This window comes from Melospiza melodia, chromosome 2 (assembly GCF_035770615.1).
Source record: "Melospiza melodia melodia isolate bMelMel2 chromosome 2, bMelMel2.pri, whole genome shotgun sequence".
Classification (NCBI taxonomy): Eukaryota; Metazoa; Chordata; class Aves; order Passeriformes; family Passerellidae; genus Melospiza; species Melospiza melodia.
This window is the reverse complement of record NC_086195.1, coordinates 101,781,073-101,802,630: the sequence shown is the minus strand read 5'-3', so window position 1 is coordinate 101,802,630 and position 21,558 is coordinate 101,781,073. Positions and strand designations below refer to the sequence as shown.

The following is a 21,558-nucleotide window of genomic DNA, read 5'->3' as shown; positions in this document are numbered from 1 at the left end:
AGGCAGTAATCTTTTATCAGCTTTTGCTGGAATGTTTTTCATTCTTTAGTGCAAAACAATATAAATAATTCAATGCAGTTATATTGCACAAATTAACCAATTAAATTATTTTAATATGTGTGCAGACTAAATTCCCTTCAATAATCAGCTCTTGTGCTGATAACAAAAAATAAGTGTACACAGATCCTAACAGGACATTGTTGCCAAATTGAATTAGTTCCTAATCCTCTACTAGCTGATGGACAAATGCAGGTTTGGAGTCATCTAGACTCACAGCTTTCAACTTCTACATGAATGCTGCTAATTTTCAGAAACATAAAAATATGCACACTGAAACAGTTGATCCACAGAGAGCATCAGCAGCATAATCCCTGTGTTATTCCTGCATTGGTGCTAATTCAGAGACGATGTTGATGATCCAGGAGTGCCAGTTGGGAAGCACTTTAAGTTATGTTTTGCGTGACCCTTTATCTAAGCCCTTTTCACACAATTGGGACTAAGGCACTTTCCTGAAAAGAGATATTTTTAATATGAAAATTACATCAGACCTGAGCTCTCAGGCATCTCCTGTATTTCTAGGTTTCAGGTACTGAGGGGAGCAAATACAAGAAACCAGGGCATAGAGAAAAGCTTTTTCCTTGTTATTCCCGATTTTATTTTTCTCATGCTGAATTGTCCTCTTCCTTCCAGGTTTGACTAGAACCATTTAATTTTTAGGCTTTTTTTTGCAAAACCTTCTCAGGCTGTTCACCATCCCTCTAATACTGTCTCCAGATGTTTTGCACAGGTGGCTTTCTGCTTTTCCTGATGCCTCCCAGACCTTCTTTCTCTCTCACTTTCAGACAAAACTCTCCTGGTGCCCGCTTTTTTAGGCAGTTCAAGCAAATAGTTTTTTCTTCATGTTCTGTTTGAATATTCTCTTCCCTCTGGCACAAGAAGTGTCTACTTTGTCTTCTGTTTCCCTGTCTTCTTCTATTTCTCTATTTTTTCTAGTCCTTCCCATCTTGCTGACTGCTCTTTGAGTGCCACTTTGAGCATCTCTGCTTTGTCTCCCCCTCCTTTTCTGTTAATATTTCTAACCTATGCTGTCATCTCCTCCTCCGCCTCTGCGCATCCTTCTCCACAGTGCCATTCATCATGGCGTTCTTTGTCTCACCATCCTTCAGAAGAGTCTCAGATCTCCAGATCTCCTTTTCTGCCTCCCAGTTTGCTGTTTATTTCTGCTGTCTATCCTTCCCCCTCTCTCCCTTTTTTTTTTTTTGGTTGCAAGGTTTCTTTTTGTTTTGAAGACACATAGCCCTTGTATATACAAGGTGCTGGCAGCATCCCGTCAGGTCCTGTGCCACGTGCTGCACCCCAAGGCGGGCAATGGGAGACAGGGCTGTCATGCTGCAAAAGCACCCTGATGTCAGAGTGATGTGCTTTTGCAGGATTAAAAACCTAATCTAAATCAAAACCAAGATTGGTGCATTTTTAGGAAGTTATTAACAATGCTTCTTTAGAAGGTAATTAGAGAACACTGTTTTCGGTGTCGGTATACATCACTTACCATTTACAAATCTTAGTAAATTCTTGTAAGTTGCTAACATCACAACATTCAGCTATGAACAGACCCCACTGTTGACCAGGCACCTTTGTCCCCCTATGCACCAATGGGGAGGACACACTCAAGGGTGATCCCCAGAGCAGTGGGGTCTCTTGCAGCCCCCACAGCACCAGCCCGGCTGTGCAGGTTGCCCTCTACAACCCTCTCCTCTCATTATTTCATGCACATAAACCAGAGAAATGCATTAGGGCTGTTGGGCACGCAGGACAGGGGAGCCAGGCGCAAGTCCTCATGGACACCACAGGGCTAGACTGTGCCCCCCCCACACCATGGCAGACTCAAAGTTGACTTTTTCAGTGGTCACTGCTCTTGTCACAGCCTTAAAAGGTGCTTGGAGGGTTTTTTTCTGTGAGGATTCAGTGGTGGTGACTAGACATTATTTTACATTGAAATATTCCATGAAAGAGTATTATAGTCCCTTTTTCCTTGCTTTTTTTTTGCTCCCTGTTTAGCAATGGTAAGCATTGCTCAAAGTTTAATTAGAGGCCCAGCAGGTAGCAGCACCTATAGATAAGACTGCCTGATGGTTTCCTTTAAAACCCAATCTTCAGTTGCTCCAAGTCTGTCTGTATGTAAACCATTGAGACTTACATTTTCCATACTGCCTCAAGCTATTTCTGTGTTTTCTCTTTTTTTTCTTCTTCCTTTAAGAGGAAATTTTCAAGAAGAAAAACTATTCCACTCTTCCCGAGACTTAGCATAGAGGAAAAAAAATGTAGCATTTTCTATGTTGAAAATATTTATTCCAGCTTTTTTTTTTTTTTTTTTTTTTTTTTGTGAAAAACTAGAACCTCAGTGTTTTTAATTACATGAACCTCATGCTTGGTTTGGATGGTTTGGACCATTGTTCTTTGCTTTCAGCAGATATCCATGAATACTACTGGCAAATCATGTCCCTCTAGCAGCAGGTTTTGCCAAATACAATATTCTTGAAAATTGTTTTCTGTAGTTCAGAGGAGTTAGTGCTTTCATTGAAGAGCCTTTTAGAATCTCCTTCCTGATAATGGTGGATGAAGGGCTGGTGCAACTTTGGTATTTCTGGGGTTTTGGAATCAGATTTATGAATTCTCGTTCTTACGGGTTTTTATGTTTTCAGAGGGCACAATCACTTGCAAAATTCACCAGTCAGAGCATTATAAATTTAAACTTGCCAACTGAACTTTGTCTGCTTCTCTTGTACATAAACGGCTGTTATGACACAGTCTTGGACCATTTTTATGTTGTATCTGTATTTTGGCCATGACAAAAATACACAGGTTTTTTCTTTTCACAGTTTGGCATATTCCTCACTGTGGATATATTAATAAGTAGTAAATGCAGTATCTTTTGCTGCAGATTTTTTGTGACTTCAAACAGGTAGTACCATTAGATTACATTATCCACTGCCCTTGCTGTTTTTTTAAAGTACAGCCTGTTATTTCTGCCTACTGTAAAGTTTATTTTGCAAAAATAAATGCAATTTGCAGTTAAAAGATAGAAACTAAGATGTTCCATATGTTTAGAGGTCAGATTATAGGGTCTGTTTGTATAAATTATGCTATGGAAGAGACATTTAATTAAAACCAGTAGTGTTGCCTTTTTTGTTTCATGTGGAGTGATTATCCTTTCTGCATTTTAGTAGACAGTTATTTTGGATTTGAGTTGCATTGAGGCTGGGAGTTTCTACTTTAGCTGCCATCATTTTGTTGTTATTCTCAAAAACCTTCTGTGGCTGTCTGTATTCAGCCTGTCCACCTCCCCACCTGCTGCCCCCCAGAATGTTGGCTCTGTCTCCTCCTGTTTGGTTGGTTCAGCTGGAAGAAACACTCGTGGTTCTGGGAAAGCAGGAGCAGGTTGGCAGTGGCTTGGCAGGAAGAGAGGCAGGCAGAGGAGAGGCTTGTGTTCACGGTGGGACCTGTGCTCCTGAAGATGCTGCACATTATTTAAGAGCTACAGTAAACAGTAGTTTTTGCCAGAGCGGAGAGTTAAAACACAGACTATAAGTTACCACACAGACACTGTGGTATTTGAAACCAAGGAGGTTGGTTTAAGACAAAACGGATTAGCTTTACTATAGGGACTTCCCTAAACAGTCTTCTTCTTAGATTTCCAGAAAAGTGCTCCTTCTGGTGATTCACTGGTGACATACTTGGGTTCTTTCGCTGTAGAAGCAAATGCTCTTTTAAGATTCATCAGTATGATTTGTTCATGTTGATGTTCACTGTTCATTTTCAGCTAGGAGGGATTTGAGGAAGGGAATGAGGTACAGGCATACTCCAACTTGATTTGCAAACCCAGCATATGCAGGATGAGTAAATCTCTTTTGACATATCCTGAGTCCCTGCACCTTTTGGAAGCTGTTAGTTCCTTCTCTTCCATGCCAAGAATGCCTCTGGCCCTTCAGTTCTGTATTCTCACCAGGGCTGAGCTTTGATCTGCTTGCTTTTATCCCATGAATTTGGATCCAGCAGAAATACATGCCTAAAACTTCTCATTTATTTTCTCTCTGCCTTGGGTTTTATTGTGCCTTGGACCAACCTGCTGGAAGCTTCCTGATGTCTAAAATATCTCTGGCCTGTTGCAGTGTGTAAGCTGCAGTCTGCTACCATTGTGTAGTAGTTTCACAGTATTTTATCTAATATTAAATACATTCTATCCTTATTATTTTCCTTGCTTACTTTTTATGATAGAGTATTTGTGTATTGGATGCTCAGCGAGACATAAATCTCAGCAGTCTTAGTAGTTTCCTTTTTTGTGTAGATGAGGTCTTCTGGCATTGAAATAGCTTAGAAAGAGAAAAGTCCTTTGTTTAAAAAATGGGTTTGTATTTTTATGTGTACAACCCAATGACAGAGATGCTTAAGTATGTGCATATATTACATCCATGCAATCCCTCTTACCTCTGTATTTCTCCATATAGCTTCTATTTTACAGGTTTATGGCAAATTACTTGACTGTTGAAATGATTTTAAATATTGCCTTTGATTGGATCATAGCAATTAATATTCTCTGCTAGATTAGTTACACTGTGCATTTCAGTGCCAGTTCCCATTCTCTGTGAACCATAACCATGCTAGGTGCAGTTAACTGCTAAAGCCATATAGTGCCATAAAATCTTAATAAAATCTGAAAACTGTGGAGTATGGGTAATCTTGCTATAAATTGTAATAAAAATTACCCCTGTAGACTCTATATTCTGACCATTACGTTCATGCATAGTGCTGCTTTGTACATAAAGTTTTATGAAATAAATCGACCAATTCTGCGGCCCCTACCAGGCACCAAGCTGTTTTGATCAAAAATCTGATTGGTGCACTCAGAGCATTTTTCCAATGCATAAAGCATTTATAATGAACTTTAAATAGGAAGAAAAATGTTGTATATGTGCTTTATATAGTATGAACTAGCTTAGGAGAAGGAAATTGTGAATAGCGTCATTCACGTGCATTTGGTAGGTCTGTAAAGACACAATTTTGAATTAAATAGAAAATAGAATGCATTAAATAAACCTGAGTACAACACAGTCTCTGAGGTCATAATTTTAAGTAGCTCCTGTACATCTGCATCTGGAAGTGTTGCTTCCAGCATTAGAAATGCATAGTGATGTCTGTTGCAATCTTTTTTGATGCTCTCCTGCTAAGTCCATGCTGGTATCCTGTTCTCTAAAAAAATTTCAAAGAAGGGGGATATACATTTGTTTCAAACATCAAACTGTGGTGTGAGGCTGACTTCCACAGTTGTAAAACCCATTTTTCAGGAGTAACCAACAAGAATGGAGATGATTTCCTTCTGCTTGGTGTTTGATGCACCCCGATACATTTGTTATCAGGGACATTTGAGACAGTTTCAGTTTAAGAGAGAGCAGAAGACTTGCTCTTGGTCAGGAACTTTCTTGCAGTATTTCAGATATTGAACTATGCTGTATGCCAAAATTAAGGGTCCAAAGTTATAGTTAAGACACTGCAGTGTTTCTGATGCTGGCAGATTAATTGTGTAATGAGCTAAAACATGAGTGCCATACAGTTTTCTTAGCCATATTTTCCATTTCCATCCTTCTAGGAGTTTGGCAGCAAATGTCTGTTTTTACTTCAGTCCTTCACGTTCTGCAGACACAGGGACACACATGTGTAACAGCAGTAGTAATGAGATTCTTGTTAATGTTAATTTTGACATGTGGGGTAGTATTTTGTTGTCCATTCCTAATGGAAGTAAGTGCAAAGCATTACTTGCAGCTGGAGACAGTCTTTAATCTATTGTATGCCAACATGGACTGAAATCAACCAGAGAGGAGTTTACTGGAAACATCAAAGGTGACCCTTTCTGGCTTATTGAGGCATGTTTCTGCTTCATTTAAACTTCCATCACAATAAAAATCTGTGGCTGTGTTTCCAAGACCAAACCCATCACCAGGCATGGATCTGGCAAGGCTGGAGGGGCCTCGCCACCATCCAGGCTGATGTCTCAGCTAGCACAGGTCTTGGTGTCACTGCCCACTGCAGAGCCGTGTAACCCTGCTTCTGACAGGCAAGTCCTCGTGGGTGAATGGCAGGGCCAGTTGGGAATCCCATCATGAACAATCATTTTGATTAGCAGGTCGATAAGGCATCCTTCAGAGAAAGCAGGGTAGGGAGTTTAAAATGTGAAACTTAAAGGCAAGCAAATTCTGAATTTGGAAATCCTTTCAAAGAGCAGAAAGAGATTTTTAATTATTTTAAGAGAGTAACAATGATTCTTATTTTGGTGTGGTGTGTTGGCAAACCTACATGTGGGAAAGTTTACAAAGTTATTAGCTCAGAAGTTAAGTTAGTGCAGAAAGCTGAGTTTTTAAGCTGAAGTGAGATGGAGGTATTTCAGGATGCTGAAATTTTCTCTCTGCTTTCATACCAGCCAGCATCATCTCACAGAGTCGTTTCAACATCAGTTAATTACTATGTGGCTTAGCTATAAATTGAGGCAAAACTCCTAATGGTTACTTAGTTTTCTCCTGCTCTTAAATATTTGATTCCTCTTTAGCCCAAGGGTCTCATATTTGCCCTTAAATCAAAGATAGGATGTAGACATAAAATTATTTCTAGTGGGTGTTCATGAGCCTAATGATGGGATGAGTTTTCATCCCTTTCACTCACAGGAATTTTGACTAGGCAAAGTAAATCAGGTTGCAGTAACTGAGAACTGCCAGTGGTGACAGCAGCGTTGGGGTGTATGGCCCTTTCCATGCCACCTGCACGCATCCAGATGCAGGGCCTCTGACAGTGCTTGGCTTTGTCTGACCACATCAGAGCACTTGAGGTGTGTGTCCCTGATTAGTCACTGAAAAAAAGCAAAGATGTTAGGACATACCTGGCTGAAACCCAAGTGTGACAGACGGGGAGAAAATTTACCTACCATCTTTGTATCAGCAGCACATGTGTGAGAAGGGGGAGGAGGGATGCTGGGCTCTTGTCAGCCTGCGGCGATTTAAGTCCACAATCCCTTCCTTCCCAGGAGTTTCCAGAATGTGGGCGGGCAGGAGCACCAGTTTGGGGAATGAAGAGGGAAAAAAGTCCCCTGATGGTGTGGCTGTGGGCTCAGGTTATTCCCCTGGGGAGGTGGAGGCTTGATCCTGTTCCAAGGGGTTCATCTGCCCTTAGCAACCAACAAGCTGGATCCTTCCCAGAGACTGTGCTTCCGTGACATGGCTAATCCTGTACCATGTCAAAACCAATGCAGCCCTGTGCCAGAAAGCACAAATGTATGCAGTGCTCATTAAAAAGCTCCTATGCAAGTTTAAATCTCTTCCAGCATTGTAGAACAGGCAATTTTGTCCTCAGAAGCAGGATCAGGTATTGTCTGACCCCACAGCCAGAATAAATTTTAAAGCCCCAAACTGTTCAGTTTGACAGAAATAGAAGCAAGCTTATATCTGATCCAGATCAGGCTTTTTCCTACTGGCAACTGGCAGCTGGCAGATACAATATTAATGATGATAGACTTAAGTTGTGTAGTATTTACTGGTTGGTATGTGCTTTATGTGTGATCTATTTGCACATCTTCACTTAAAACAATGGCAGGAAGTGAATTTGCTCGTAGTGCCCAGAGGGAAGCTCCTTTTTGGTACGATTTGTGAAAGGGGCATTAAGAAGTGATTACATGTATTTGTGTGCATTCATAAGCAATTCTCTCTACTTTTCTTAGCAAAAAAGGATCACTGTTTCTTGAGGCTAACAAGGACGGGAGGCAAGGTGGCTGCTTGCAGCCTTCAGCACTTGCAGACGTTCTTAACTCCCCTGGCTCACCAGTCTATTCAGCATGGAGAGCTAACAGCTTGCTTCTGTACCTCCTGTGCACTCATTCAATGGCACCTTTGTCCCATGAAAGCAGCAGTCTGTGACTGGTTTCTTTTTGCTTGCCTCGCCTTAACCTCATTCACACTTCACAAAACCACCAGATAGCTCTGTTGGACAAATCTTGCCTTTCAAGAGGCATAGCAAGGGCAAGAAAACCAGTTAAGGTTAATTAATTAATGTGTGTGCCTGTGTTTGGGAGGACTTGATTCAGTGACTCAGACAAGTCCTTTCTGGACCCATGGTCCTGAGTTCAAGGAAGAGCTTGGTTGTTAGAGCAAGGTAAAGCATGAAGGGAGGTTAAAATGCCTTGGCATGTTTTGTGGGCTTTCCTCCACCTTCCTTGCCAGTTACTCCCTTGTCCCCCACCTTTTTTATCTCATTTGCTAAAAACTATCTCTTGCCTGCGTCTCTTCATCCTCTCTTGTTTGATGTTCATTAGGCCAGTAATTACTTCTAATTCAGTGCTTATGAACTGAGGCTGGTATTCATAAACCTTGGTGCCAGGAGTTTGACAGTTGTTCTTAGATGTCCAAGAGAAAGTCAAAGCTGTTGACATAAGTAGGAGTCATGAACTCCTGATGTGTGACAGTCCTGTGCTGCAGTTTGCACACTGCAGAGAGTGGTGAGGAGGAGATATCTGTTAGGCTTTTGGCCAGTTGGTTATTCACATGGCCCATTTCAGGGAGGAGAGTTAGTTGCTTGAAAGGCTGTTTTCCCCTAGCAGCTGCAGCCATGCTGATGAGAACACAGGCCAGTTTGCACCAGCTGGCAGCAGCAAGGCTCAACCTCCTGGTCAGTCACCTCACTCCCCAGTGCCTCGGCCACCCACGGCTGCGAGCTGGAAGGAAGTGACAAATGAAGAGAGAGAGAAAAAAGGATGTATATGTGGACTGGCATAAAAAGTAAGGGAATAATCCCTAGAACTTCGTTTTATGTACTTGCAATCTTTAGTTAGATTTTTTGCAAATATATAGCAGTGCTTGGAATACCTGCCTTTGAATTTACCCACTGATACATTTCCATTCCTCACCTTTTGTCCTCTCCACACTGATGTGTGGCAGCACCTCATTATGTGCTCAAGCATTGGTGCCTGATGGGGCACACTATACCCAGCGAGTGCAGTGTGCCTGATCAGGCACACTATACCCAGTGAGTACAGTAAATTGTGCCTGGGTGAAAAAGTAAAATGCTGCTCACAACTTAGTGTCTGTGCTAGAAGTGTACAGAGTAGGACTTAGCAAGCAGAAACAAGGAGAAGGTAATTGAGAGCTTTGATCCTGGCACATTCCTGTAGTAATCTAAAAATCAATACCAGATGTCATAGGAGTCTCATTAATATCTTAAGAGCCAGCAATCTGCAGTAGTAATGAAACAACATGTCTTACAAAGAATGAAAGTACGTAAGATTGTTCATACACGTTTATACTATCTCTTTTTATGTAGGTGTATTCACGCTTAAGTGATCAGAACTCATGTGTAAGAACTGTATTACAGAATCAGTTATGTAACAACTTCCATCATTTCAAGTTAGTTTTAGTTTCTCAGCTACCTACTGAAAACCTTTGCTGTAGTGCAAGTCACATTAAACCTCAGTTAACATACGTAGCTTTTTTGTTACAATTTTTAGTTCTGTGAACAAATAGCTAGCTCTCACAAGAGCATCACTTGTAGCACATTTAAATATTGGGCAGATACAAGCATAACTTTTTGTAATGAAATTCACTTCAAGGGGGAAATAAAAGCTTTTCTCAGAAGGTAGTAAGGCAGTGGAACAGGCTGCCCAGAGAAGCTCTGGATGTCCCATCCCTGGAAGTGTTCAAGGCCAGGTTGGATGAGGCTCTGAGCAACTGGGTCTAGTGGATGGTGTCCCTGCCCATGGCAGGGGGACTGGAACCAGATCATCTTTAAGGTCCCTACAAACCTATGCCTTTCTGTGATTCTGTGAAAAGAATATAATATTTTTTTAGATTTAGAATTAATGAAATACATAGTAATGAACTCATTCTTTTAAGAAGGAGCATTAGGGAGCAAGGCAGGAGTGGCACTTCTTTCAAAATAATTTGATGGGGCTAAACCAGCTGACTGGGTGGTTCAGTGGCTTTTAAATAAAGTACTAGATTGTCCCTAGTGCTCAGGTTGAGGTTACACATTGAATATCATCATGGGTAAGTTGTGATTTTAAGAACCACTGTCAGAATGGTGCTCATTCTGCCTAAAACAATTGAATGTTTCAAATAATTTCTAAGTTGTGTTTGTCTGATGTAAGTTCACTGACAACAGCCTTTGCTTTGATAAGCAAAACGTGTTTGCCACCCTTGAAGAAATAATAAGCAGTCCAAACATAGCCAGCATTACTGAGGCACCTAACCTGTGCCTGTAGAAAGGTAATAGAACAAGTACTGTGCAACTGTAAATGCACTTTAAATGTGGTTCCAGAAGGGGTTGTTCCATCAACTTACTGAATGTATTTAACAGTATTTTCCTTATGAAATTCTGTAACATAAAAACCACAGCTGAAAGTTAGTCTATAATCAGTGTTCTTTTACTCACAGGTGGTTTGCAGCTAAGACATAAATTAAAATTTAAGACTAACTTTCCCTGGATTCATCACTCATTTGTGGAGGGCTTTCTTTTCAAGAGCCTAGCTATTCATCAGTCCTGCTGTTATGGCTGCACAGCTCCTGAAGTATCCGCAGCCTTCCCATTTTTCATTGTAACTCAGTTCCTTTTGTAGAGTCAGTAAACACTGTAACATAAGAAAGATAGCATAATGACAGATTTAACTATGACTTTGGGAGCTGCTCCCTAGCTGTGGGCCCACTGAGCTGTTCATGGTCTCTAAAGGGAGCCTGTGATACATATTGTCTACGTTTGTGGTTAGCCAGAGTTGAGTAGGAATGAATCCCTTCTCAAAAATCATGTTGCAAGACCCAGAAGAAAGTGTCCTGTCTCCTCTGCAATACAGGAGAGCATAAGGTAACAAACTGCAACAGTTAGCTCTTTAAATCAATAACTATGAATTCCCCTATTTCACCAGAACAGACAAAATAAACACATTTTTACTCAAATCTCTGCCTGTCTTTCCCCTTCCTATGCCTCCCTTGCAGATTCAGACCTCTCTCCAGTTTTACTCTCTTCCCCAGCTGCTTTGGGTGTCTCTCAGCACCTACTAATCCTATGTGGTATTTATTGAGTAAGGAGAAATGTCTCTTTCTCCACATCTATGGCACAAGCAAGCCCCAGTTCCTCTCAGCACTCCCAAGTCACAGTTGTGCCACGTATTTCCCCTCTATACCCATCTCTTGGTTCCCTCCCCCTGTCCTGCTGAATTCTGCTTTCTTCCCCTTTGAAGGACAGCAGCCATCATAAGAGGGAAGGCAGGTCACCTGCCTTTCTGTTCTCCTCTCCTTGCCTGTGTGTGTTTGGCAGAAAAGCTAACTGTGGTGGCCATCTGCCTGGTGCACACCCAGCTGTTCTCACTCCTCCTCCACAGAACAGGGGGGAAGATAAAGTGCAAGAGCTCAAGGCTCAAGATAAAGGCAGGGAGATCACTTACCAATTACCTTTACAGGCAAATAGGACTCAGCACAGGGAAAAGTAATTTATTGCTAATTAAAAGTAGATTTGGATGGTGACAACCACAGTCCCCAACCCCCTTTTCCAGGACTCCCCTCCTTGATTCCTAGCTCTTCTCCCTCCCCCAGCCCAGGGGGATGGGGACTGGGGGCTGTGGTTAGTCATAATTGTTCCTCTCTGCTGCTCTTTCTCCTTACACTGTTCCCTTGCTCCATTGTTGGTTCCCTGTAGACAGTAGATCCCATCAGGGCAGTCTCCTCCAGGGCCTGCCCCATTATGGAGAACGTTCTCCCCTCCATCTCCTTGCACATTGGTATCTGCAGAGCTGTTTCACATGATCCCAGAACTGTTAGTATTGGAAGTGACTTCTGGCGATCAACCAGTCCAACACCCCTGACAAGCCAGGGTCACCAGGAGCAGGTGACAGGAACACATCCAGATGGGTTTTGGATGTCTCCAGAGAGGGAGGCTCCGCAGTCTCCCTGTGCAGCCTGTTCTTGTGCTCTGCCACCCTCAGTGTAAAGTGTTTCTCACACTTTTTTCACTTGCTTCTTTCCTGGCCAGTTGTTTTACCTTTTCTTAAACCTGTTTTCCCTGAGACACCCCCACTGTCTGCAGGGCTCAGCTGTGCCCAGCACTGTGTCTGCCATGGGGCAGCCCTGGCTGCTCCTCATACGAGTTCCTGCAGCTGTTGCTGCCAGCATCTGGGCACTTACTCCATTGCCATGCAGTATGGATACTGTAAGCTGTGGACAGGTAAAACAATCCTGCAATTCCTGATCTTCAGATATTTGTAAGACCTGAAACTGGGTGACTTTTCATAAAAATGTGTTAGCCCCACTGATACTGGTCACCTGAATGTTGGTTGCCTGTGTGGGGTTACACATAGTGTGGAGGGAAGGATCCTTCAGAGGCTGACAGTGGTGTTGAATTATGTCAGAAATCAGGACTGGGATTTTAGATGCCTAAATTTTAATTGAGTGGAGTGACATGGGTTCCATCCTCTTACCTCGCAATGAACGTTCAGAATCAGAGATTGCCTCCTGAAATTTTGCTGTCAAAGGTACTCTTGAGTGTTCTGTGTTATTCAAAGCAGATGTAACCCTTTCCCTTCTTCCCTTTCCCTTCACTTTCTGAAGTCAGGCAGTGTAAGTTACTTGGTAGTGGGATTTTGTTGGATGCGGTCTGAGCAGTGATTTTAAGGTACTGCTGAGTGCATTGGTGTAACCTCTGTGAATTCACAGACCTGCATGCCCCTGGAAGTGCTCACATCCAGCTGTGGCACCCCTGGGTGGCTTTACCCACCTATCAGCTGATTTGGGAAGCTCAGTGCTCTCCAGCTGAAGCAGGCAGACGTGTTGTGCGCCCTGATGTTGTTCTGGGACAAGATTAATTTCAGCACACTCATATTAATCCATTATATGTCTCTTTCCAGCACAAATGGACCCCCGAGGCCTATCTCCCAGACAAATTAAAAGTGACAGTGATGATGACGACCTGCCAAATGTGACCTTAGATAGCGTTAATGAAACTGGATCTACAGCGCTCTCCATAGCCAGAGCAGTACAAGAGTAAGTATCGCGTTCCCAGACAAGATGAGCGTTGCTGAGGCGTTCCCAGGCCCCCGGAGGCACTGCTGCTGCAGGGCTGTCCTCCTGCCTGCAGGCAGCATACCTGCCTGCACCTTTCCCTGGAGATTCATCCCCTTTCTTGGAAGAGATGACTGTATCTCTTGTCTCTCTCATTATCTTTTCCTTTCTTTCTCTCTGCCCTCATTATTGAGTTTCGTATTGAAGTTGTTTCTTCCCCTTGATGTACTTGGAAAACTTGCAGTGGGTTTATATCCTCTCCAAAGAGAGACCAGGTTAGATTACTCAAAAACCATGTATTTTTTTCTTGACTGAAAGCAGCATCAAGAAGTTGATAGGAAATAGCAGCATTTCTCCTGAAGGACAGTGTCATTGGAAGGAAATTACTGAGGGGCTTCGAACAATTTTCCACTGCGGTTATTTTTCTCTGTACTTTTGCTAACTGGGTGGGCAAATATTTTCTTAATTTAGTACCTGTACTGCTTGTTTGAAAAGAAGGAAGCAGTTTATCACGAACATTTGCAATTCTGTAGATGCATGAGGTTGGTCAGTCACTGTAGCAGCTGGAAGGGAACCAACTGTGAGGTAAATAAGTATTAATATCCCAATTTTATAGGTGAGGAAAATGAGGTTACGCGTAAAGGTCACCCTGTTGGTCTGAAGCCGAGCTGGAAATAGAACTAGAGCCTCCAGGCACTGAAGCCTGTGCTAGACCCACAAAAAATGTTACTTTATCTGAGAGGTTCAAAATATGGGCATTCTGGACATTATGAAATAAAAATGGGTGTAATTAAGGCCATTAGACATTGCTATTGTATAAGTTATTATAGATGCATTTTAAATGTCTTAATATGGTATCTAAAAATGTTTTGCTTTGTTTTCCTGGACATCAGCAGCTAAAAGAGCTAAGCCATGTTTGGGGAGTTACTGCCTTTGGGGTTTTTTTTGCCAGACATGTACTACCTCTTCTGTCAGCCAAGCACCATAACTGTGAATCTCAGACTGATATTCTCCTTAAGCAGAGAGAGAGGTGTTTGTGAGCAAGGCAAGACAAGGTGTTGGTTCTGTGATTACCAGGCTCCCTTTCTAACAGTGATAAAGGAGGGGAGAGTTTCTTTGCCAGTGAGGCTATTGCTTGATAGACAGGTCCCATATGTATTTTCAATTTTCTAGTCACAACAGCAGGCCCCGAAGTGCTAAGTATTTTTTCTCAATTTATAGCACACATAGTAAGCCAGAAAAATAAAACAATGTGTCACGATTTTGCAGTAAATTATTTTGCACGGTCTAATTACTGAACAAAGGAAGTATGGAGCACTAGCAGATAATTTTAATATATGACTGGCAGGCAGATACTGTTCTCCATGATGGATATTGCTTGAACACTTAGAGAATTGGTCAAACCATGGGAAGCTTTTTTAGCTTTTGTGCAATGCATTTCACAGTTTGTGAAGGTAAATATGTTGAGTATTACTTGACTGACTCTGGAGCTTAAGAATCAAATTAAGAAATTTAATAATATAACATCAACTTGTTCTTGTTACAGGTTTTATTTAAACAGTAATCTGTTAGTTTATTTCAAAAGCCCCATTAGGAAAATCTAATTTGACTGTGATCTGCAATTTGTCATCTTTACTTCATTCTCAGTCACAGACTCCACACATACAGTTGCTGAGTTGAAAAGGAGTTTTGGCACTTCATGCTAACTGCACTCAGTCTATTTCTTACTTGGTCTGCAATATTGTGCTCTACAGGGCAGGCTTTATTTTGATTTTAGGCATTTAATATGTACCTTAATATTAGATGTTTAGCAAAGGAGTCCGCTGAAAAAGAAACTCTCATTCTACATAGCCTTGTTGCAGAGAGGAAAGTGCCTCTGAAGTCTTCCAGAGGGAGATCCTGTGTGCTCAATTTCAGCATCTACACTTAGCAGACAGGAATTTCCTCTGAGGATGTGGAAAGGCACCTACTGTTCTGCTGAATAACCGGGCAGCCTAGGGACATGCACAGAAAGGCTCTTCAGCAGCCAGTGAAGCGTAGGTCAAAGCTTAGTGCCTGAGGGAGGCAGGCTGGCCCTCGAGTCTGGATGACTGTCCCACAGAGTGTCTTGTTCAAAGTGAGCTTGTGAGCTCTTTCTGGTCAGTAATTGCCAAAAAAATAACTTCTTGCAGAGAGTGGCTGGGAACTACATGGCAGGACTTCCAAAGTGATGGGAGCATCCTTTTCTTTAGTACCAACTGGTGTTTTACAGTCTTGTCTTTGTTAAACACCATACCAATTTTTAGGTGCTTGGTAGCGGGTGTGAGACAGCAGCTGATCTTTTCCTGCTTGTTTTTCAGGCATGTTTTAAATTATTTTGCATAAGGCTTATGGATATAAATATATGCATATATATTTGCCTACTGCCACCTATTCTCTTGAAAGCAGTAAGGGGGTTCAGACTCTGGGGCTTTCAGAATCTGGTAGTGGGCATTTGCTTTGGGTTGATGCTGTAGAGCCCCTCACACAGCATGTGGGGCTGTGAAGGATTGCCTCAGTGCCCTGCCTTTCCTTGCCTCTTGCCTTTCCCTGTGTGCAGTCTGTGGGGCTCAGGACTGATCTTGCCTGTGTCGCTATCTGCATCCCAGGCAGGTACCTCACTCCCTGCATAGGGCTGGCAGCAATCCCTGTGCCCTGTTGGAGCTAATTCAGGGGCAGAGAGACACTCCAGGCTGTGAGCTCCCGTTGCTCTCCGTGGCCCAGGGGTGGTGCAGCAGCTGCCTGGGACACACGTCAGCACTGCACATCCCTGGTGCCAGGGGAGGCCACGGCAATCCCTGCCTGGGGAGCTGCTGCGCCAGAAACTGGGAGTGGCAGCGCTGTCCTGAATGCTCCTGCATCTTCCCTTGCATCTCAGTCTGCCACCTTTGCACCAAAGGGAAATCAGCTTGTCAGTTTTTGGGGAGAAACTGTTGTTTTAATACAGCCATTTTTAAGCTTGTTGGTTTGGAAATGACACTTGATTGGACAGTTTCGAATGCCTACTTGAAAGCTTTGCTTTTCATGTCCTCTTAAACTGGGTGGCATCCACCTATGTTGCTGCTTTGTTTTGGGTCCACTGTAGTCTTACAGGAACAAAATTCTTAAGAATAAAAATTGTGACAATGAAACACTAAGAGCCACATGTTTGACATTAGTTCTTATTTACACAAACAGAATGTAATTTCCTTGCATATTTGTAAAGTGACCAAGTATGACAATATTTTCTCAGGAAAATTGCATTCTTGCTGCAAGCTTTATGTTGGCTGAGCTTCCAGACTTCTTTCTCAGTAGTTCTTTTGGAATGAGTTCGCGGTTCTCTTTCAGTTCAACAAACCCAATCAATAATGTAAAATTATAGATAAATAAAGTCATTATTTCAAGCAGGGTGCTTCAGTGAAAATTCTTCCTGTGACTGGTTTATGTGTGGTTTATGGAAATTGCTGTGTCTTACAAAATACGGGCTAAGAATTGTTTATTAATCTCAGATAATACACTCTGACTGATAATAAATATTGCAACATTATGTAGATTTCAGTGGGCTTTGCATTGTAAGCAGCATTTCATCCTTTCTGTGGCATGTTTTACAAACTCATTTTGACATGTAACATCTAACAAAGAGCAGATTTGCCTCTATGTGCCTGACACCACTGATGCTTATTACACAGCAAGAATAGCATCATATATTCAGAACCAAGTCTCAGATACACTCCAGAAATCTTTATGAAGCCAAGGGAGGAGAAGGCATTAGTCAACCTCTCGAAGACCAGTAAAACTTTTTTAGGGTCCCTCACAGAGGCAGCATGCTGTTCCCTCAGCCTGGCAGCCTTTCCATCCCTAGGCAGAACTGATGCAGGATGGCCTCAAGAACCACCTCCATGGCACATACTAATGCAAACCTGAACAGAGCATTCATCTCCTTATTTCCTGCACACTTGTGTGGTGAAATATAATATTTTGCAGCATGCAGCTCTCCCCTCCTTGAATATGCATAATTTAAGTTCTCCTACTTACAGAAACTGAGGGCAGAAGCAGGAGAGGCAGAAGGTGATTTTTAGTAGGAACTTTTGACCAGTATGTTGGTAAAAATCCAAAGGTGCAGAACTTCTTTCTCTCAGGGCTACTTTTCTCCTTAGGTGTTGTAAGTGGAGAAAACTCCTTTGATGGAACCATGTTTTCTTTCAAATGTCAAGGAAAAGAGGAACTGTACATATAAACTGATGATGCTTCAGATAGTGTATTGTTTTTCTGGAGTAAGGGAGAGACAGAAGTTTCAGAGAGGAAATCCTGTCTACTTGTAGTTATAGCTGCAGTTAATTCACAGAGATGGAATTTGTCATTTGTATGACTGCTCTGACCTTTAACACGAATTCCTCTTTAGGCTGAACTGGGTGCTTCGGGGTGCTTGTATGAAAATGAGATTAGGGACCCTGCCCCTGTTCTCTTTGGCTACTTTATGTGATTGATACATTGGTGGTAATGGGATCATCTTACTTTATTTTTAACTTCTCTGGCATCTGTTACTGCAGTACAGTAAGAGTTAGTTTTGGATACTGCAGAAGCAAAAAGGAGACTCCACAACAGACAGACAGTATAGCCACCATACCAATGTACTCTCTTAAATTAGTACATGCTTTTCAAATCTGATTTATTTTTCCTAAATATCTTTTTTTCTCCCTCCTCTTCTTCTTTGTAAACCAACTTCTGCGGTTTATTTTTATCTCTTTAGAAGTTTGTATCTTTATTGCCATCAGCCGTTCATTTTCTACATTTTGTTTTAGTTTGTTTTCCTGCTTTGGTCGCAATCATTACTACTGTTGAGCTATTCATTATAGGGAACTTTCACCTAATTTTTTCCTTCCACTTGCAGACAAAATACTTTGTCCAGAGTCTCCAAAAACCATAAGGGAGGATGTTTCAGCAGTGTTTGTGTGAACTTTGCTTCCCTCTTCTCTGGTACATCTGCCCGTGCTCATTTTAAAACTGGCACACAACTGAGTGGTGATTTTGCATATGGAAAATTGGCTAGTGCTCATCCAGGATTCCTTAATAAAGGTTGTTTTTTTTTTCCACTGGAGAACACTAATTGGTTTGAAGTGAAGTTGTGGGGATATATCAATTTCAATTTTACTTGTCTCATGAAGAGTACCCAAGTCTGGGATGCATTTTTCGATTGCAGCAAGACTTTAGAGCAGAAGATTACATAGTTGCTGCAATTGCAGGGAAATTGGACCACACACTCAGAAAGAACTGTCTATGGGCCTCTGACCTCCCCAGAGGCTGGAACATGGTGAGGCTCCTCCTTGGCCTCCCCCGAGTTATTCTGCAAACTGAACTGACTTGCTAAAAGTATTGAGAGGCGTTTGTGCAGATACGTGAGTGAGAGACAGTAGTGACATAGAGCCCTGCAAGGCATCTGTGTTATGGTTGGTGCCCCCACTGTGTCATTATTTCAGGGATGTTTCTGTTCTAGTTTTGTTTTATTTTTTGTCAGCAGTCCCAAGTAAGTATCCTGTGGCAGAAAAGAAGAGGTTTCTGCAGTGAAAACTGTTGCTGGCTTGGATGCTGGCTGCTGAGCCAAGGGCACTGCTGAGCTGGCAGTGTACTGTGTCTCAGCTACCTTAGGCACCCTCTGGTAGTGCTGGACTGTCCAATTTGGACATTACCTTGCAGCAAAGTTCATCTCTCACAATGCAAAATATCTAAAAGTTAGGCTCAAGTATTGTGGATTCCTTTAGTGGAGAGATATTTCTAGGTCTAATCATGTTACCTGTTATGCTCATCTACCTTTCAAAAGGTATCTGTCTTCCCCAGCAGCTGTAAAGAAACCTGGACAGGTGATTTAGAGAGTGATAAAAGTTTACATTGCTGAAGTTATTTATGAGGAAACCCCCTCTGTGTTATTTCGTAAGGCTGTGCTGGAAATCTGTGGGTTGAGAAGAAGCTGAACCTAGTACATCTAAATTTGACCTGCCCCAACTGTTACAGGTGTGGTTTCTCCTACCTATGTGCACTCCCTACATGCTGTTCAGACAGCTTTTTGAAGAAGTACTGACTTCTTATATGGTGGGTCTATATAGCATTTTATAAAGCTATTCCTAGCAAAATCTGAATACTCAGAAACATCTGTTTGTTTATAAAAATGAATTGGCCTGAAGCCCTTATTAAGGACTTCAAGAGCTTGAAAGACCTATATACCGTTGGCAATTGCTCTTTAGGCACAAAGTATGAACCTGGTGTTTCAATAATCCAATAAACACCTATTGTTCTAAAAAGGTTCCTTTTTTAAAATATGTGATGTTTGACAAAAGGACAGTTGGGCAGTAAAATCAAAGGATGCCATCCTGTGCATGCACTGGGATTTTTTGCTATGAAAATTTTCTGTTATATGTCCCAAAGCCTTTTGCCAGAATAACAAGATTCCCCATCAGCCAAAGATCATTAGAAACAAGGGCTAGGTGTATGGCAACTGTAAATCAAAACCAGCTTCTGCAGAGAAATTAACATCACTTCCTGCTTTGAAAGGGCTGTGTTGCTTGAATGGAAGTGTGTCAGGAGATTGGGGTATTGGCAGTTGTTCCCCGAAGAAAGCTAATTTGAAAATATGAGTGCTTTTACCTTGATCTACATAAAATCATATCTTCCTGTCTCCTCTATAAGAATAAGTTTCCATGACTGTTGAGTAGGTCATTCTAGAGCTTTTACCATACCATTGCTAGGAGTAATTTTTTTTCTTTTGAGAGAAATATTTAAATTAATTGCATTATAAGCTTGAAGAACTAAGGAATCCTGGTTCTGTTAAAGTCCAAAATCCTGTTTCTGTTTGCCATGACCTTTGTTTGCTCTGATGGTTAGTCCTGAAACTAACAGAAGTCTGGATTCTAAAGAAAAGAAAAGTAACTCAACACTTAGGCTGTTTGGGGCACCATTATCTTGCAGTGAAAGAGTTACATGTATTGGTTCATTGATACCTTCTCTTTAATTTCCTTTATCTGTCACAAAGAAACTTTCAAAGATCTTGTTTCCCAGCTTCAGTTTAGTGTCTGTATTGAATTCACATATGTCTTCTTAACATAAGTTAAATTTGTTAATTAATTTAAATTTTAGTCTAAGAAGTGCCAATCATTTTGAGGTAGTTGTCAAACTTTGCTATTACTGGAATTTTACATTTCTAAACATGTTTACACAAACATGCTTTGGAATAAAATGCCATGAAACAATAGCGTGTGATTATCATTCATAAAGCATTTTTTGTCTTTGGAGTGCTTTGCAAACATTAACTAATTAAATTTTACAGGTCCCCTGTGTGTTCACATATTATAATTATCCACAGGTTAGTGACTTGCTCAAGGCCATGCAGGCAAGGAGAGAATGAGTTGGGATCAGGTACATCTGCCTCTTGCTCCCATGCTTAATCCACTAAAATGTGTTGCTCCAGAGTGAAGCTCAAGTCATTAGTGGTTAGATATGTGAAATGCATTTTATGGATAGTGAGGCAGGCATTCTGTAATTGCTTGAAGAGCGTGACTCCAAAGAATGAATTATAAATAACATGATGAGTTACTACTACCCAGTTAGCAGTTTGTACACCTGTTTGGCATCTCTTTCCCCAGTGATTCGTTATTCAGCTTTTTATGTTTTGTCTTTCAAATCAGCACAGAAAGCAGGGGCAGAGCCGACTGCCTGAAGAAATTTAGAGCTATAACAAATACTCATAGGTGTGGATTGGATAGCAGAACACTGGCAGGAAAAGCCACAATAAAACTTCCTCAGCAAACTGCTACTTTGATTTACTGATAAGAAAAAGAAAGAGCATTGTCCTCTGCTGTCACTTGAGCCAAAATTACTTCTTGTTTCATTATCTAGATTAGATAAGTTTTTATCTTTCCTTTTCCATAAGGCAGTTCTGTGATTTTGACAGACTTACATGCAGCACAATTAAATCTTAATAGCAGTGCTTACACTGATTTATGGAAATACTGTCCTGAGTGTTGACGTCAATGCATGCAAAACCACAGAAGTTGTGTAGGTCATGGGTATGTAAACTGCATGTAAAGAAGGGAACTGTTAAGAGGGGAACACTGTTGGCAAGGCATAATTGAATGACCATGTAAATACAGGAATAAAAAACCTAACCTACTTTTTTTTTCCTGCCATTTTCCTTTCTCCTGCATAATGTGAAAAGATTGTGGTAGGTTTCCCCATCTGTTAGTTAAATCCTCTTTGACTAGAAGTGATTTCACCACAACCTCATTTCTCACAGCAAGTTCTTTTTATGCTGGAGATAAAAGAAGAGGGAATGGAAGCTCTTGGATGATGGATATGAAGAGAGGGTTTTTTTGTGTTGAGCCTGTGTGCCAAGGAGGTGGCACTGTCCCTGTGCATGTGACTTAGAACATGAGCATTACTATTCTGAATACATCACAGAAAGGATACTTGGACCTCATGGCCACCACACACATGA

The 21,558-nt window shown here is 41.6% G+C and overlaps 1 protein-coding gene across 9 annotated transcripts in view; it reads left to right on the top strand.

Annotated features, from left to right (window-relative positions):
* The window catches only part of KLF12 (KLF transcription factor 12), a 240,667-nt gene that overhangs the window by 151,606 nt on the left and 67,503 nt on the right, over positions 1-21,558 (top strand). For all 9 annotated transcript variants that reach the window (XM_063149434.1, XM_063149436.1, XM_063149438.1 and 6 more), the window contains one exon: positions 12,923-13,058. In XM_063149434.1, the coding sequence (XP_063005504.1) occupies positions 12,923-13,058 (136 nt within the window). The remainder of the gene's footprint in view (positions 1-12,922; positions 13,059-21,558) is intronic.